The sequence below is a fragment of the Kryptolebias marmoratus genome, linkage group LG19, assembly GCF_001649575.2.
Source record: "Kryptolebias marmoratus isolate JLee-2015 linkage group LG19, ASM164957v2, whole genome shotgun sequence".
Classification (NCBI taxonomy): domain Eukaryota; kingdom Metazoa; phylum Chordata; class Actinopteri; order Cyprinodontiformes; family Rivulidae; genus Kryptolebias; species Kryptolebias marmoratus.
The window spans coordinates 19,759,326-19,777,333 of NC_051448.1; the positions used below are offsets into that span (position 1 = coordinate 19,759,326).

The window sequence follows — 18,008 nt, forward strand, 5'->3', positions numbered from 1 at the left end:
TTGTGTTATCTGAGGTTGCTTGGCTGTGGTGGCCATCTTTATTTGGACTGACTCCAAAAGGTAATCAGTTGCACATGTATCGATTACTGTCTGAAAGTTTAATTAAAACTCATCCAGTGGTTCACAAGCTATTTTGAAAAACAGAGAGAGAGAGAGATAGAGACAAACACATGCACAAACAACGGCAAGAACATGAAACTGATTACAAAATAAAATTAAACAATTTTGAATGCTTATTTTAAATTGCTGACAGTTCTTTCTCTAGACAAATCAGCTCTATGCAGTGTAGAAAGTATAAGCAGGGTTTTGGTTTGTAATCTGGTCCCATAACATATTAATGTGACATTAATCAGAGATGACGCATGGCTGTAAAATGCAGTCAGGCCAAGTTGCCTCACTGCCGTTAAAGTGTAATTGGGTATGACATGACATCATTAATACATGAACCCGGTGGCGGCTCTCACTAATTGAAGCGTAAATGCAGAAAATTAAGAGTAAATGTAAATTTTGAAGATGGGTGTGTGCATTTGCAAAGTGGACTTCCTAAAGAAATTATATTGTGCAAAGCTACAGTGATGGAGCTGCGATGGAGCCATGGAGCAAAACAAACAGGATACACAGCTTTTGTGCTTTTCGTGTTTAGAAAATTCAAATAAAAAACTAAAAAAACTTTTATGTAGGAAGAGCAACAAAATAACAGGCTTCTTTTTCCTCAGGACAAGCTGTTCAATAAATCTAACAAAGGTGCCAATGGCCTTTGTAATGAAGGCCACTTAGAGATGTGAGGCTTCATGTATTGCATCCTAATGTTGTGACTCAGCAGTAATCACATACTGTAGCTTCATGACCAAACTGCTAATTCTTGATCAAGAGTTTAGATTAAAAGGCAACTTGCATTGACTTCTCTCTGTCACTTTTAAAAAAACAAATGTGACATTTAAAACAAGAATGAAAATCAATGTAAAACTACATCATAGCTAAGATTTTTACAAAACTGGAGAAGAAACAAGAGGCAAAGCACTATCTCCCTGTACCTTTACTCTTGTCTTAGGTTCTCATCAGCGTCGTCTTTCCCACGATGCCCCTGGGCCGATGAAACGCTCTGCGAGCGGACCGCGGTCCCGCTGGATGGACCGGGGCATTCCAGAGGCCTACGACATTAAGGTGTATGAGATCGACAGCATGAAAAGGATGCAGAAAAGAGCAGGTACTGACAAACAGGTGTGCTTTGATTTGTTCTGGGAGGTTAAAGGTCATGTAAAATAAGACCTTTAATGACAACCACCCAGAGAAGACAGACCAAAGCAGAGAAATCACGACCCAGATACATTAAAGTGATAGCGCAGATCTTTTGAAGTGGGGTTTTGTGGAGAGTTGATGAACAATTCATATCTTACCTGCTGTAGATTCCCCAGGTACCAGGTAGCTGCTTCTGCTGCTATTTGTTCTAAATAACCATAAAATCTTGTGTAAATAACTGTAATGCAAACACTTACAGTAAGTAAAATCAATTTAATACCATTCTGTCATTTAAAAACTGGACAAAAATCAATTTGAATACTTTATATTTAAAAATTGTACACTGTTGCTTCAAACCAACATATTTATTGTCCCTCAGGTGCACAAACTCTTCTTCTCTGGCCAAAATCAACCTCCTGTTCAAAAAAGTCCTTTTCTAACCAACATCAACATCTGAGTTTGCTAAATAAAAATTAGACAAAGGAATATAAAAAATAAAAAAAAACATAAACACAAATGTACTTTGGGGGGAAAATCTAGGTTGAAAATGCAAAGATCCCCACATGATATTGCACAATATTTCTAATGTTTTTGTGCTTATTTCCACCTAATTAGTTAAATGAGTTCATAACACAAACATTCGTTCAGGACTTTGACCATAAAACAAATCTCTACACACCTTTCCACCTTCCTCTGCTGTTCAGAGTAAAAGCTACGAGATCAAGTTTTTATAGAAGCTGGTGTGTTGTATTTTTGGAACCAGTGTCTGTGCTCTCAGGATGTTACGCGTTAAGTCCCGCCTACTCTCCTGCATGTAATCATGGTGTCACATTAACTTGTCTTTAAAGCATGAAATAAGAATTATGGGTAAAAGTTTTAGAAAATGAATATTTAAACAAGCAATGTACGAGCTATGTGAACCAACAAGGTCAAAATTATCTGATTTTTTTTCTTGTTTTTTAGTTGAACAAGGGCAATGTCCTGTTCATTTACACAGAGGGGCGGGACTTAAAATTTGTAAATAACCAGCCTAAGAGGACGCTTGTTTCATTCCAGCTTCAACTTCTGGGTTCCCTTCGGATATCTAGATATCTCTGTGGTTGATGACCCAGACATTGGATTCAATTTATTCAGTTTAGGTGTCTTAAAAACCCCGGTCTGATAAGCATAACAATGATTTCTTGACTTGGTCAGTCTCATTAAAGCTAGCTATGTACTGAAGCCAAGCTCATTGTTTCTTTTTGGATCCTTTTGCAACTAGCTAAACGAGCTAATCAGATAAATGAGTTTGGTGCTTGCATTGTTTAAAGCTTTTAAGGGAAATATAAAAGTTCAAAGAAAATACATTCAGATATATTACATTTCCACAGAGGCTAACAACAACCATTAGCCTGCTGGGAACAAAGAATGTTTCCTACAAAATAAAAGACCTAAATTCTCCCCTTCTACAACCCCAGTGGCCCAAACAAATCCCCCGATTTTACCAGGTGTGAAAGATAAAGCCGTCTGTTGCTAGGGAAGAATGTTTTTAACAAATAAACCCCGGGCATGTGCGGTTACATGCCCTTCTTTAATGCCTAAGAGCAAAGTGTGGTACATGTGGTGATGTAATGCCCCTTGACGACAGGTCAGGCCTCCTGAGACTTCAGTCTGCCTCCGCCAGTCTGAGACACAGCAACTTTGATACAATTTTAATGAACACATGGGGAAAACTGGGTCAGCGCACTGCAGCGTAGAACAAAGAAGCACTCTGGAAGAGCAGACAACAAAACACACTGTAGGTTGTTCTGTTTTGTAAGGAGAATTGCTCAAAACAAAGAGAGGACTTTTTTAGTGTTATACAGCAGTCTTTTGTCTTATAATAATATAAGTATTTTGAGGAATCCTACAATGCAGCATACAGATTTTCAGACATAATGTCTGTGGCCAACTCTAACACTGCAGCCCACAGTAGTGCAGCCTGCAGGATAGAAGCGTTTTATCAAAACATTGTTAAAAACACACTGCAAGAAAACAATTTGAAGGAATGAAATATGTGTTTATGTTTGTGATTTCAGGGCCATGCGTGCTTCAGCGTCAAGCTGCAGTTTTTGGAGCAGCGTCATCTGAGGACCTCAGAGGTTCGAGTCAAATGCAACAACCAGAGGAGAGAGGTGGAGCGGGTCCATCACAGCCACATGCTGGAGCCCGCCAAGTGGATCCAAGAGCGCCAGTAGATCGGGAAAAGTCTCAGACAGCATTCAAACTGTGTGGAGGGTTAGTATGTCTACTCTATATTAGGCAAAAGGTTCTTTGTCAGATAAACAGCACTCTGTTGTTGTGGCAAAAAGATAAGGGAGACAGGAAGACCCAGCTTGTTGATTTTGAACAATTTATTATAAAAGAAATGTCGAACAGAACATCCCAGGGGTGAGACCGATCCGAGCTGTAGAATCTGACCTCAGGTTGTCAGAGAGCTGATTTGAACAAAGCTCATCTGTAAGACAGAACATCGTCAGTCTTATTATAAGTGGAAGGTCGTGTCACTTAGAAAGTATCATGACTTAACACTGAACTGTCAGTATCTTATCAATAAATCTTATTTTCTTGTTACTGAACACAAAATCTCAATAATTAACAAAAAAACAAGTACCGTGGTCTCTATGTGGATGATGCAATGTGTAAACAGTTATTTGGGTACTCTTAGTGTACGAAATTATTTTAAGTAAAAGATATATGTATATGATTCTCCCAAAAAGAGAACAGGATACCGACTGGTTTGCTTCCCAGCTGGGGCCTTTCTGGATGGAGTTTACATGTTCTCCCTTTGCACATGCAGGTTTACTCCAAGTAATCCAGTTTCCTCCCACAGACCAAAACCATGCATGTTAACTCTAAATTATCCCTAGGTGTGAGTGAGAGTGAATGGTTATGCTGTTTGTCTCTATGTGTCCCTGTGATGGACTGAGGACCTGTCCAAGTGTCCCCCACCTCTCACACAGTGCCTGCTGGAGATAGAAAGGAAAAACGAGATACATGGCTGTTATGTCTTCCGATGTTATCTCTCCCCAGTCGACCTGTGGCAGACTTTCGAGGCGGACTCCCCGGAGCGTCTGGAGGCCACTGAGGAGGTGACGGCTCAGCTGGAGAACAGGGTCAACTTCTGCGAGGCCAACATCACGGTGGTCACCAACTTTGACACTTCCACCTGGAGGCAGCGCAAGAGACGACAAAAAGAGCATTAGGGCCTTGAAACTATTTTAAGATAAACATTCAGTAGTCAAAAAAAAAAAGAAAGAAAAGACTTTTGCTTTTTGATGTATAGTTTGTTCACAGTCACAAATTAGGATGAATAATTTCTATTGTGTCTGATGGCTTTAAATTAGCCAAGTGCTAACCAGTAGTAATTTGTTATTTTTAGAATAAAGAGTCCTGTCATTTAACATAAATAACACATGCACAAGTTTATCTGTTGATTTTCAAACAACCCGTCCCCACACTTGTGTTTCAGCACTGTGCAAAAACTGTGAAGCCGTCACTGACTGTAGCCTTTAATGCTAATGAGACATTTGAACATAGCTAACAGTCTTTTACCCTTTTCTTTTCCTATAAACAATGCTGAATATAAAAAACACAAAGATTGCGCTGTAAGGCGATAAAGCAGTGATTCAGTGTGGATTTTCATTTACTGATTCTCCAGGAAGTCTTCCTTGCGGCTACAGCACAGATACCCTCCATGATGACTGCTGCGCGAGAAAATTTCCTCTTTTTAAAATTTAGTTTGAAGAGATGTTTGTACCCGTATCTCTTCAGTGTCCCGTTTACACTACTCCAGATAGTTTTAAGAGGGAAATGTTCCTCTTCCCGTCCACACAAACAAAGATTTTGCTGAGGAAAACTGAGAGTTTTAAAAACGAAATCCAAAGTGGAGTCTTTTTTTTTTGTTTACCAGCGGAGCCTCGAGATTCAGAGCGTTTCAAAAACAGCGGCCCAATTTGCTACGAGCTACATTAGTTTTGGGAGAATCTTTAGCCAAGCTAAGATATTTCTTTCTCTGTATTTTACTAGGTTGCTAATGTGGGGAAAAACAAAATCAACTGAAACGCCCCAAAAGTCAGAGACTCCAATCAGGAATGTTGGAGATTCCTAACCAGCCCCGACCTCAAAATCCAATATGGCTGCCTTGCGCAAAAAATGTGGTAATAATCACAATAATTAATGTTTTTTTTTTTGTTGTTTTTTTCTTCTGCCAGTTTGTAACTCAGTAATTCAATCACACACACAATACTGTCCACCCATCATTAATGAACATGTTGCTATGGTGATTGAATGTACAAAATGTTGTCATCAATTTGTGTTCCTGACTGTAATCAGTCTGGTCACTGAGCACGACAACTTGCGACTTGCAACTTGGAACCTGGTTAAATTAGGTCTGACGTCATTCCCAGATTGGAGTTTCGACATCTGAGGTAAATGGACCGCAGCAGATGTCCTCATTACCTACTGGTGCAGGATGACTATTTCAGGGTTTTTGTTAAAATGTGTGGATAAAAAAAAATACTCATTTAAAAATAAGTCCTTCGTAGTGTAGACGGGACCTCAAATAAATAATAACTTTTACTGACAGACAGTTGAAAAACTGTATTTTTAGTCATAGGGCATTTCTGCATTTTGCTGTTCGCTGTTTGTTCTCTCTTCCTTATATGTTGATATTTTTGCCAGTTGTCTTCACTTGCAGCTGAGCTGGATTTTACTCCTGATCAGCCAACACTGTACTGTACAGGACTTGAATAAGGTGTTCGGTTTTGTTCAAACACATCCAGGTCACTTGGACTAGTTAAAGGTTCACTCATCGTTAGTTGAAGGGAGGTTTAGTCATCACTGTCATTTTCCTGACTGTTCAAACGGGAATACTGTGCCACCTTCGGTGCCATTTTGTATATATAGATTTTTGGTGCTGACAGTTTAAATGGTGTAACTCAATATTTGAACCCGATGTTGAGACAAAAAAGGCTCAGTTGGATCTCTGTAAATTGTGAACCACAACTGATCAGTGAATGGTTCGTCCTGTATTGATAAACTGACTAATTAAATGCTTCAGTTAATGACCAGGAGCAGAGGTAAAGGAATAATTCAGCCATTTTAAAGTGGGTTTCTATGAGAAAGTTACAGCTGAAGCCAAATGTTTACATTCACTGTATAAAATGACACAGAACCATTTTTCCCTCATTGTCTGACATCCTGTTTCAGGTCAGTTAGGATTCTCAACATTATTTTTATTTGCTAAATGCCCAAATAAAGACAAAACATGTATTACTTCCTTCAGAGTCACAAGTTTCCATCCATCTTCTCAGTATTTGGTATTGCTGCCTTCAAACCGTCTGTCTTGGGTCAAACTTTTTGGTTTTCCTTCCAGCTTCTCCCAACAGTTTGTTGGAATTCTGTCCCGTTCCTCCTGACAGAACTGCTGGAACTGAGGCAGGTTTGTTGTCTTTTTCAGCTCTGCTCACAGATTGTGTCTGGGACTGAGATCAGGGCTCTGTGATGGCCCCTCCGAAACACGGACATTGTTGTCCTTCAGCCACTCTGTAACTAAAATGACGTCTGCTGAGGGACATTGTCCATTTGAAGACCTGTTTGTGTCCAAGCTTTAACTTCCTGGCTGATGTCTTCAGATGTTGCTTGAATATTTTCACATAATGATTCTTCCTCATGATGCTGTCTATAGCGTGAAGGGAACCAGTCCCTCCTACAGTAAAACACCCCCACAGCATGATGCTGCCACCCCCCTACTTCACAGTTAATGTAAAGATGGTCGTTATGGTCAAACAGTTGAGTTTTAGCTTCATCAGACCACAGGATATGTCTCCAAACCTGAAGGTCTTTGTCCCTGTGGACATTTACAAGCTGGAATCTGTTTTTCTTTGTTGTTTTGGGAGAAATAAGTTCTTCTTTCAGTCCATGTTGGTCCAGGACTGCTTTCACAACGACTCTCTGAGCAGCTTCAGCAGCAGCTTCACATCATCTTCTGCTTTTGTTTTTGGGGTTGACTCACACAGGAACACAGAACCGTCTCCTTCCTGAGGAGAACGTTCTCGTGGGGTTTATTCTTGTTCGAACAGACCAACCTTCACACAAAGCAGCAGAGTGTTTGAGGCATGTCTTAAAATAAACCCACAGGTGAGCCTCCAGGTAACTCAGATGCTGCCAACTAACCAATCAAAAGCTTCCAAAGTCATGACATCATCATCTGAGCCGCCCCAAAATGTTTAAAGGCAAAAGTGAATGTAAACTTGTGACTTTGAGAAATAATAAAAAAATAATTCTCAAAAAAATAATTCTCTCTCTGTTTATTTGGGCATTAAGCAAATATAAATGATTTTGAGTATCTTAACTGACCTAAACCAGACAAAGTTTGGTCTGATTTATTGTCAGACTGTTTGTTTTCTGCAAAATATGCAGTGTGACTGCTAAATGTGAGTTGTTACAGCTAAAAGAAGCAGAACTAGCTAAAAGTGGCAAAAAAATAACTACATTCAAGTAGCAAAACATTAGCTAAATGATAAAGGTAATGAAGGCTAGCTATAAGCTAAAAGTTGCAAAAGGCTAGCTAAAACCAAAAATTAGCAGAATGGTAGCTAAAAACCAAAAGTAGCATAAGAAGACAAAAATAGAGCATGTCTGCTGAAGCAGATTCCAAAGAAAACAACGTTTTGAAGGAATTGATGAGCTCTCAGTGTACTTCTGTGGAGATAATTGAAACTGAATTGACATATTTTAAAAAGTATAAAAGTCAGAAAAAGAAACAGTACTAATCTGAGTGAGCTAAACGTTTTGATATATAAATGCAAAGTATGCAGAAATACAAAAGTATGGGAAAATAAAAACGTACAGGAAACCAGGGGTGTGAATGTTGAATAATTATTCACCCTATTAATCATACAGGTTTTATAAAGCTCCTTCAATGACTTCAGTTTATAGAGTTTAAGTACAAAAGGGTTCAGTTGTCAGCTAATCTGAAAATGGATCTCAGAAAAAAATGTCATAGTGGTTCATAAGAACTCTGATTCATGGACCTTTACATGGACATTAATTTCTCATTACATGATTGTTTATAAAGAGCTTCACAGCTCAAGTAGCAGGAGCAGTATTGAGCTAATATTATTATTATCATCATTCTGTAGTTGAAGACGTTTTCCTTCCCATGTGAGAAGCTTTCACAATTAAAACGGGAGCATGTGGAGTTCCAAGCTTTAAACTGCTAAGGGATGACTATCAGCTACTGCCACACAAACTTTGCTCAGTATCTGTTAAACAACTGACTAAGTCACTTTTAGCTATTTTTGTGTTGGCTAATGTCGATTAGCTGCAGCGGCCAGGCTGAAGTGGCTGTGGCATCCATCTTGAATTGAGGTGACTCCAAACGGAATCAGATGACGATGTATACCCAGTGATTGTTTCATTGAGGGACAGAGTGGAATCCAACAGTTAGGAGCCAAGTTTTAAAAACAGGTCTCGCTTGATCTGTCAGCACTTAAATGTCTGCTGTAAATTATGCTCAGCTACTATCACACCAAATGTGAGCTCAATAGCTGCAAAACTAGCTGAGTTGTGGTCATTTTTGTGTTTGCTCAAGCTGCTTAGCTCTGGTGGCCATCTTGAATGTGACTGACTCCAAAAACTAATCAGTTGAAGATTGTGTGAGTCAGCCATATTGGATTTAGAAGTTGAGCTGGTGAGGAGTCTGAGACAGAATTCCAATGTTGAGGGGGGGACATTCTAATTAATTTTTCCAACTTGAAACTTGGAAATTCTGACCTCCAATTACAAATGGAGCAGCATAAAACTCCGGTTGTCCAAAGTGAGGTCATTCATGGAGCTTTCTACAACAGGCAAGATAATAGTTATTCTTAACGTTTCCACAGAAACCCACTTCAAAACAGCCAAAGTGTCCCTTCAAAGATGCAGTTTCTATTTTCAGAGAAAGAGAGAATTAGTTTACATTAACATCCGTGTGTCTGAGGAGCCTCCGGGCACTGAGCCAATCACAGAAGCACTCGGCAGACGATCTTGACCCAGATCAGTGAACTCTGAGCTCATTCTGGATGGCTCTGAATCACACGAGTCGGCATGCTGAGGGTCTCCGGGAACAAAGAACCACAGGTTCCAGTCACACTGCTCCTCAAGCTTCCAGCATCACCTGCCACCAAAGGAGATACAAGAACAATTGCCTGTGTGTCTGTCTGTTAGCAAAATATCTGATGACTCACTGAGCGGATTTTAATCAGACTTTCAGATCGTGATCACTGGATGTACCTCTACAACTGATTAACCTTCGGAGTTGAACCCATCTAACATGGCCGCCACCGCAAAGTGATATTAGCTAACACAAAAGTGGATGTAACTCAGTCAGTTTTACAGATGTTAAGCTAAGATTCAGTGTGGTTGTAGCTGAGAGTCATCCCCATCACACACTCTGAGGACTAATATATTAGGCAAGACCTTGTTAAAAATTTCGCCATTAGCTAATAAAGCCAAACCTGTCTGTCTGTTAGCAAAATATCACATGACCCACTGGACAGACTCCCAGAAAGTAATCGCTGGATGGACATCTACATCTGATTAACTTTTGGACTTAACTTGATTCAAGATGGCTACCGAGGCTAATCCAGCTGACTAAACACAAAAATGGCTACATCGCTGTCCGTTTTACAGATGTCGAGCTAAACTTCAGTGTGGTAGTAGCTGAGAGTCAACCCTAACACATACACTGAACACGAACAAATCACATGAGGTCTTTGTTTAAAACTTAATCATGCAAGGCGGCGGGTGATATGCATTCCTTCGAGGAATACTACTTTAAATAACTGTTTATTTCTCTTTTTTTTTTTAAATCTTGTGAATATTCTGTTTTATTTCAGTGACCATTGTGGCTTTTCCTTTCTTTAACGAAAGGCTCCAAACAAACTCATCCACATCTGTGTCTGAGGCTGATATGTGGGGTTGAGTCAACTAATAAAAGAAAACAGCACAAAATCCCAGCCTCCTTGTTTCTATCAGGTATAAAACATTTGTCATATAACACAGAAAGCCTCATCCCGGTAATGTTTGTGAATAGGTGTGGTGTTGTGATTGTGTAACAGTGTCGCTGCAGACGTCCTGTAGTCATTTCTCCTGTAATCCTCTGCTGTTACATAAACAGACCACTGGAGCACATCTGCCACCAGATGGCGCCCTCGGACACCACCTGAAACAGACACGAAACGAGCACGTCGTGATGTATATGCGCTTCTTTTTTTCCTGGTTCCAGTAAAGGAGAGCAGGGGGAAAAAAAATCCCCGGATAGAGGAGTAAACAGAGAGCTTTGGAGGGGGCAGACAGAGTGGGGTTTGTGCCGTGGAGGAGGATAAACACGTCGGTTCCTGGGCGTCGATGTTCAGACGGTAAACATCCATCCAGCAGTGAGTGCATCTCTCTCCATCCTCTCTGTTTGTCTGACACGACTTCCACCACATTACCGCGGCTGTTTCACCGTATCTGCCGCTCCTCGCTGGTCCCGGGGCTGATTTAGGGTCGTTACGAAGCCTCTGCGGGTCGTGTTATTGTTAGTCGGCGGCGGGATGAGGCAGGAAAGTCAGGAACCGACTTTCCTCCCGCCGACATCTGGATGCTGCGCTGCTCTGTCCGCCAGCCTCCTGGTAAACTTCCTGGGTTAGCGTGGAAATGTGGTGCAGGCTGGAAAGATACCAGCCAAATAAAGTCGGTCAAACGTCGCTGATGGAGCGCGAGCTTTCCTTCTGTCAGAGGCACGTGCACACCCAGCCTCCCACATGTGTGACTTTATTATTTATTTATTTAAAAAGGAGCATTTTAAGTTCTTTTAACTGTTGTGAGCTGAATATACGTCTAGCCTATTTAGTTCCTAAAGGTGACTTAAATATAACACTTTTTTAAAAAAAGGCTGTTTTCCCTGCCCCTTTTTTAAGATGATAAAACCAAATAAATAAAAAAATGTAACAAAAGCTTGTTTTCACATTAGAAAACCACATGAATTACCCACGGTGTTCACATGTGATCCCATGTGGAAAACCATACATGTGAACATGTATTCAAAATATTCCAATAGCACACGGGAAAGAAGTGAAAAAACATGTTTCACATGTTGAATTCATGTGTGTTCAGCTCCAAATTTACATGAGAAACATGTTCACATGGTAATTTAACATGGTTTCACAAGGGAAAACGTGTTATTTCACATGTGAAATGTATGTGTTTGGTGTTCCAAATTCCCACAATAAACAAGAAAAAAAACACATTTCACATGTCAATTTGGCACGTTTTCACAAATGGGGAAAACACAATTTTTCACATGTGAAATGAATGTATTTTTTGCTCCGAATTCATATGAGAAACATGAAAAAACCCGAGTTTCACATGGTAATTTAACATGGTGTCAGAAAACATGTTTTTTCCACATGTGAAATGCATGTTTTCTCCTTTAAATTCACATGAGAAACGTGCAAACCACAAGTTTCACATGATAATTTAACATGTTTTCACAAGTGAAAAGATGATTTTTCACATGTGAAGTTTTTTGTTCCTTATTCCCACAAGAAACATCTAAAAAACATGTTTCATATGTTAACTATGGTAACCACACCTGTCTCTCACTCCCTGACAGCATTATTAATAAGACATGCAGAAACACAGAGTAGAAAATCAGCCTCAGACAAGCAGTCTTTGAGAATGAGTACTGGTAGTCTTCAGTGTTTTATGTAGAAATGATTAGTTAACAAGACCCTTCACTTCCAGTTTTGAGTAGAAAATTCTGAGTTCAGATTTAGTGAAAGTCAATGAGAGTTTTGATGTGTTCACTCTGGAGAAATTTGATAAAAATAAACTCCTACAGCACCGAGAGACACTAGGTGCAAAAATGCAAAAAGTCATACTTTGATGGATAAACTAGAAGAAGTGTAAAGTTTGTGAGAATAAGAAGATTCTGTTTGCAAAGGTTTTGGAAAGTTTAGACAACCTAAAAGTTACAGTGCCTATAAAAAGCATTCACCCTTTGGATGTTCTACTTTTTTATTGCTATTATAAATCAGTCATGGGCAATAAAAAAAGTTGTTCTCAACAAAAATATTTTCAAAGACACTTTTCACTGACAAAGGGAAAACTGACTTTTACAAAGTAGTTCCAATTATATGAAAATATGTAAAATAAGTGACCGCATAAATCTTTACCCTCTTTAAAGTGACTGTCTTAATTCCACTGAGGTTCAGCCACGTGGTGCTGGTAGTCTCACAAGTAGTGAAACTTGACTCACATGAGGGCAGTGGATATGTCTCACCTGTGTCTGAAAGGTCTGGTTACTGCTTAATAAGTATTCCTGCTACCATTACGCCATGGAAAAGAAGAATCTGAGCAACTCAGAGAAAAGATTATTGAAAAGTACAAGTTGGGATGGATACAGAAGGATTTCCAAAGCCCTAAACATCCCCAGGAGTTCTGTTAAATGGAAGGAATATGGGACGTGTGTAAATCTACCAAGAGCAGGATGTCCTCCTACACTGAGTGATCGTGAAGAAGGAGGATAGTACTCTGAAAGAGGTCCAAGAGATGGAGAGACTGAGCTACAACAACTGCTGCCCAGGTTCTTCACCAGTCTGAGCTTGATGGGAGAGCGCCAAGGAGAAAGAGTCTGGAAGAAAACTCCTTAAATCTTAACTAGAGTTTGACAAACTACATGTGGAAGACTCTGTGGTGAAGTGGAGGAAAGTTGTGTGGTCTGATGAGACCAAACTGGAGTTTTTTGGCCATCAGACAAGACGCTGCGTTTAACGGAAACCAAATACTGCACATCAGCACAAACTAATCATGTCCACTGTGAAGCATGGTGGTGGCAGTATGATGCTATGGAGAAGCTCCTTGGCAGACAGCCCTGGAAGGCTTGTACAGATAAAAAGTAAACTAAATGCTGCAAAATATAGGGAAATCCTGGAGGACAATCTGATGCTGTCTGCAAAAAAAATGATTTATTTTCCAGCAGGACAACGACCCGAAGCATAAAAACTACACAGAAATGGTTTAAAGACAACAAGGGGAACGTTCTGGAGTGGCCGGGTCAAAGCCCGGACCTAAATCCAAAATAATTTGTGGCTCGACTTAAAAAGGGCTGTTCATCCCCACACAACCTGACAGAACCTGAGCAGTTTTGTAAAGAAGAACAAAGTAAATTCCAGTGTCTAGATCGTACGAGCATTATGCTTATACGATCCTGGGTTTCGGCTGTACCAGAGGCCGCAGTGTCAGGACCCTGGTTTCGTTTTCTTAGATCACTACGTGCTATGCTCCAACATTTAAAAAAACAAACAAACAAAAAGCAGTGGCGGCTGGTGGAGTTTTCTCCAGGGGGGGCTATAAATCCAAAATAGACATATACCAAAGGTTTTGGTATATGTCTATTATGTGATACCTTAGTATATGTTTTGGACCAAAACATATACTAAGGTATCACAACAGTGTATTTACATGAATTAAAACAACAAAAGCAACATTATAATGTACATATAAATGCATAAGTGCTTCCTGAACACCAATACTTACAAAGACGGAGGTCTATAGGACACATTTAGCGTTTATAAGACCTGTTTTCTGCCTTATTTTTCAAAACTTTACCGGAGAAACTACGTCAATGTCACAGCTCCATCTGTTCCTGACACACCTCTTGCCACAGTCACGTAACTTTCCACAGTCCCACAGTTCAAGCCACACCCATGTTGCCATGCCCACGCAATCAGCTTCATCTGTCTCACCTGTTCCTGTCACCATAAATACCCACAGCTCACACACCTCAGTGCCAGATTATTGAAAGCCTTACCGCCAGTAAATGTCCAGCGTACTTCTCTTGTTCATGCCTGATCTTGACCCTTGCCTGTTTCCTGACCATCATCTCCTGCCTGCTCCCTGCCTGATACTGCTCTGGATTCTGATCTCCCGTTACCGACCTTGCTTCACTCATCTGGACCTCGCCCTTTGGATTCTCCCTGTCTGGTTTTGGCTTCGGAACTCTGACCTACCGGTAACGACCTCACGCCTGGACCTGGATTTTCCCTCTCGTCTCAGCCCCTTTCAGACCAGCCGGTCTGCATCACATAACCAAGATAGAGTGGACTTACCAGTTCCGGTCCCGACACTAGTCGATCACGTGAGTGAGACGATCACAGACTCTGAACCTGCTTCCAGCTCACTGGCAATAAAATCCTTAAAACTTTGTTGTGTGGTTGTGAGTCTGAGTTCTGCCAAGCCTCGCTTTGTCAGTCAAAGCTTGTTTTATGGTGCGATCACTCACTACGTCACGTATTCTGAACGTACAATATAACGAAGATCGGATGTCTCACTCCGATTAGAATTCAAAACCAAACATTCTAACAGATTTTAGCATAATTTTTCATAAACTAATTATTAACTATGAACTTATTTATTACATTTTGTATGTAACTTAGTCACGTAATGAACTTATTGCTGTCTTTGAATAAAAGGCAGCTCACCCGTGGCTCGACTTTTCAATCAGGCGAACTTTCTGACAGACGGATGTGACGTCAGCCTCCATGGCGGGAGTCCCACGCTCCGGCGGCGGGAGGCGGTGAAATGTAAACACAGCTGCATTCAGCAGCTCTGGGCGCAGGAGAGGTGCGCCCTGAACGGTCCTATCTCTTGTACTGAAGAGGAGCTACTGCGCATGTGCAACTTTTAACGGGAGTCTATGGACAAAGATTTTTGCGCCCCGGGGCGGAAATACGTCACAAATCAGACAATGTCGAAGAACGAAACAACTTTACTTATCATTAACTATAAAATATTTATCTTACACAACTAAAAATTCATATACATATATTTCGAAATATTTTAAATGTACTATTTATTTTATTTTATTTTTTTTACGTCTTATTCAAGGTAATGTGAGTGGTGGGGCGGTGCCCTAGCGCCCTCTATTGGCCAGCCGCCACTGACAAAAAGGTGGGTCCTGACATTGTGGTCTGAGGTACTCCAAGAAGTACCTCCCCAGGTGGAAAGCTACCCTAAGCATGCTAGATTTTGACAAATTCTGGAGTAAGTTAGTTGTGGACTGAGTGGCTTTACATCCAAGTTAACAGGATCCAGTTTAGTCATGGTGACCATAACTTAAGGGTTGACAACTCTTATGACTAAATAGCCGTTCAGCTGACCAATAATCAGTTTTCACAGCTTCAGCTTGACAGTTACTTTTGACAATCAGGATCAGCAAACCAACTGAGCTATCATCCATGATAGAGCTGTGTTTCTCTGAGTTCTTGTCCTGGAATGCCTATCAGATTTCGGGTGGCCACAAGGTTGGCCTAAACAAATTTAGGGGTGGTTCTGACCCCCCTCCTAAGGCCGCTCACGCCCAAAATCATCGTGCTACACAACGCAAACTGTCTCTAATCTCAGACATGAAAGAGGTATTGATCTTCTTGGACTTAATCCTAAATTCTAATGTTTAAAAAAAAGAGAACAGTGAACAAAAACAATGTTTTCTCATGGCACAAATCTGTTCCCAAGAGAAGTAAATCTGTAAAAGCAACCCAGAAATGTCAGGCAGCAATTCACACAGATTTTCATCTTAAGCCTCCCCTGCATGATTCTTAATTTACTGCTGCAAACCCTGTGAGTCACTCTCTGCTGCTGGCGTTTGGGCTTTATGTCACATTTCATGTCGCAGAATCCATAATTTTCTCGTGACGGCTAACATGCTGAGAGAACAGAAAGTATCACGCAGCTTTTATGCCCCCTGGGCGCTCAGACTGCACGTATACAGTGCATTACGTCAGGCAAAAATCTACAATCTCTGAAGCTTTACAGGCACTGTGTTATGCACTTCACCAAAAGATGGGTGGAGTCCGTTTGCATAGCTTTTAGAGAAACTTGTGTTTTAAAAAGTAACATTTTAATTAGGTAACCATTTGCAATATGTTTATTCTTAAGAAAAAGCTAAACTGGAACACTGGAACAAAAGCAAAGAAAAGCACAACAGACACTAAAATTGTTCTCGCTTTATAATAAAGTGACATTTTTAGATCTCAGCCTCAGTAGATGCCCTTAAAGCCGCAGTTCGGATCTTTTGATTTTGGGTTCTGTTCCAAAACTTTGAAAAATTATCTTATCAGTTGTAGATCGCTCTTTAAACATCCTCTGTTTGGAGAAATAGAGTTTGATTTGGAAAGGATTGATGAGCTACTGGCTAGTTTAAGTGGGGCCAAAAACTTCATAGTGGTTCATGCAGACATTACTTATGAACTTGCACACCATCATTGGTGTTGTTTTACAAGGAAATCTGTGATGATTTGCAAATTCAAATGATGGCAGCAGCAGCTAGTTGTAGCACTTAAAGCAGATTTTTTCAGATTTTTACTGACAGAATAATCAAGTAATGTGAAACTGATAGTAACGTAAAAATGTATATCATAGCGTTCGCATAACCCGCTATGAATTAGCGGTAAGCAGTTAGCAATATATCTCACTGGATGTAGCTCTAGACCCAACAGTTATTCAGTTGTATGGTAGATGTATTTATGGTAAATTGCTTGCACTTGTATAGCGCTTTATCTAGTCTAAGGACCCCAAAGCTCTTCACACTACAGTCAGTCATTCACCCATTCATCCACCCATCCACCAATCACACCAACACACTGATGGAGGTCAGCCACATTGTAGCCGCAGCTGCTGGGGCGGGCTGACAGAAGTGAGGCTGCCATCACACTGGCGCCAGCGACCCCTCTGACCACCATCAGTAGGCAAGGTAGGTGATGGAAACCTGGAAGTTGAAGCCAAAGGGGGACCAGTGACCCCGTATAGCTGGTCCCAGGGGTGGAAATTAGCACCCGCCACCGGCCAAATGCGGGTAAATATTTGAAGCGGCAGGTGAACTTGATCAACACACACGTCACTGTGGCGGGTTGGCAATTTGAACAGAAAAGGTGTAATTTGTCCTCTTGACATATAGGGGGCAGCAATGTGCTCGAGTTGCTGCTAAATGCAAGAAGGAGAAAAGTTTAGCAGACACTCTTTACCAGTTGGTGGCGGTATTGATTCCTTCAGTTGTCTACCAACCACCAATAAAAATCAAGAAGAAGAAGAAGAAGAACCAAAGTGGTGGAACATTTCGGGAGTTAAGCGGGTGGCAGACAACAAAAATGTTTTTTAAGAGTAGTTGAGGGAATAACCGAAAGTTAAACAACATTTTTTTTTAACTAAATCAATGACGTCATGACGTCGGTCAGTGTGCGTTCGCGCCTACGGCCGGTGTTCTGACGATCTGTGCTTCCATGTCAGATTTTCCTACCGTAGCACGGCTAAACAGCTTTGTCTAACGGTCGGTGCTACCCGTCAAAAACTGCTACCGTCATGTTTACAAACCGAAAACTATAGGGGTTCGTGTTAATGTTAAATATCATCGGATACTGAAGTGGAAGCTTAGGATTTATGCTTAGCATAGCATTGGAACAATTTATATCCACAACGAAAACCTTTCTAAAACCACAAAAATCCCTTCCTTCATCAGAATATCCTACCTGTTAAATATAAGCAGGTAGCACAAATAGATCTATGCATTAAAAGCAGCAAGTGTCTGAAAAACATTACAACTTACATACAAAAAACTTATAAAAGCACAAAAAAATATTTCAAAAACACCCCACAGAAATAAATTTCACTTGTCTGAATTTTTTATGTACAGCTATGCATCTTTTAATGGGTTAAAATAAAATAAG

The 18,008-nt window shown here is 40.5% G+C and overlaps 2 protein-coding genes across 5 annotated transcripts in view; both read left to right on the plus strand.

Moving 5' to 3' along the window:
* kif26bb (kinesin family member 26Bb) overlaps positions 1 to 4,555 on the plus strand; it is a 37,172-nt gene extending 32,617 nt beyond the window's left edge. The window contains exons 12-14 of one of the 2 annotated variants that reach the window (XM_025004366.2): positions 1,052 to 1,221; positions 3,297 to 3,447; positions 4,291 to 4,555. In XM_025004366.2, the coding sequence (XP_024860134.1) occupies positions 1,052 to 1,221; positions 3,297 to 3,447; positions 4,291 to 4,463 (494 nt within the window). In that variant the 3' untranslated portion in view covers positions 4,464 to 4,555. Of the gene's footprint in view, positions 1 to 1,051; positions 1,222 to 3,296; positions 3,496 to 4,290 lie in introns of both variants that reach the window. The other variant, XM_017409069.3, reaches the window with a different exon arrangement.
* Positions 4,556 to 10,452: 5,897 nt separating this feature from the next.
* The window catches only part of cnstb (consortin, connexin sorting protein b), a 30,879-nt gene continuing 23,323 nt past the window's right edge, over positions 10,453 to 18,008 (plus strand). The window contains exon 1 of one of the 3 annotated variants that reach the window (XM_017409273.3): positions 10,453 to 10,679. The gene's annotated coding sequence lies outside the window, so the exon portion shown is untranslated. The remainder of the gene's footprint in view (positions 10,680 to 18,008) is intronic. The other 2 variants (XM_037981603.1, XM_017409274.3) reach the window with 2 other exon arrangements.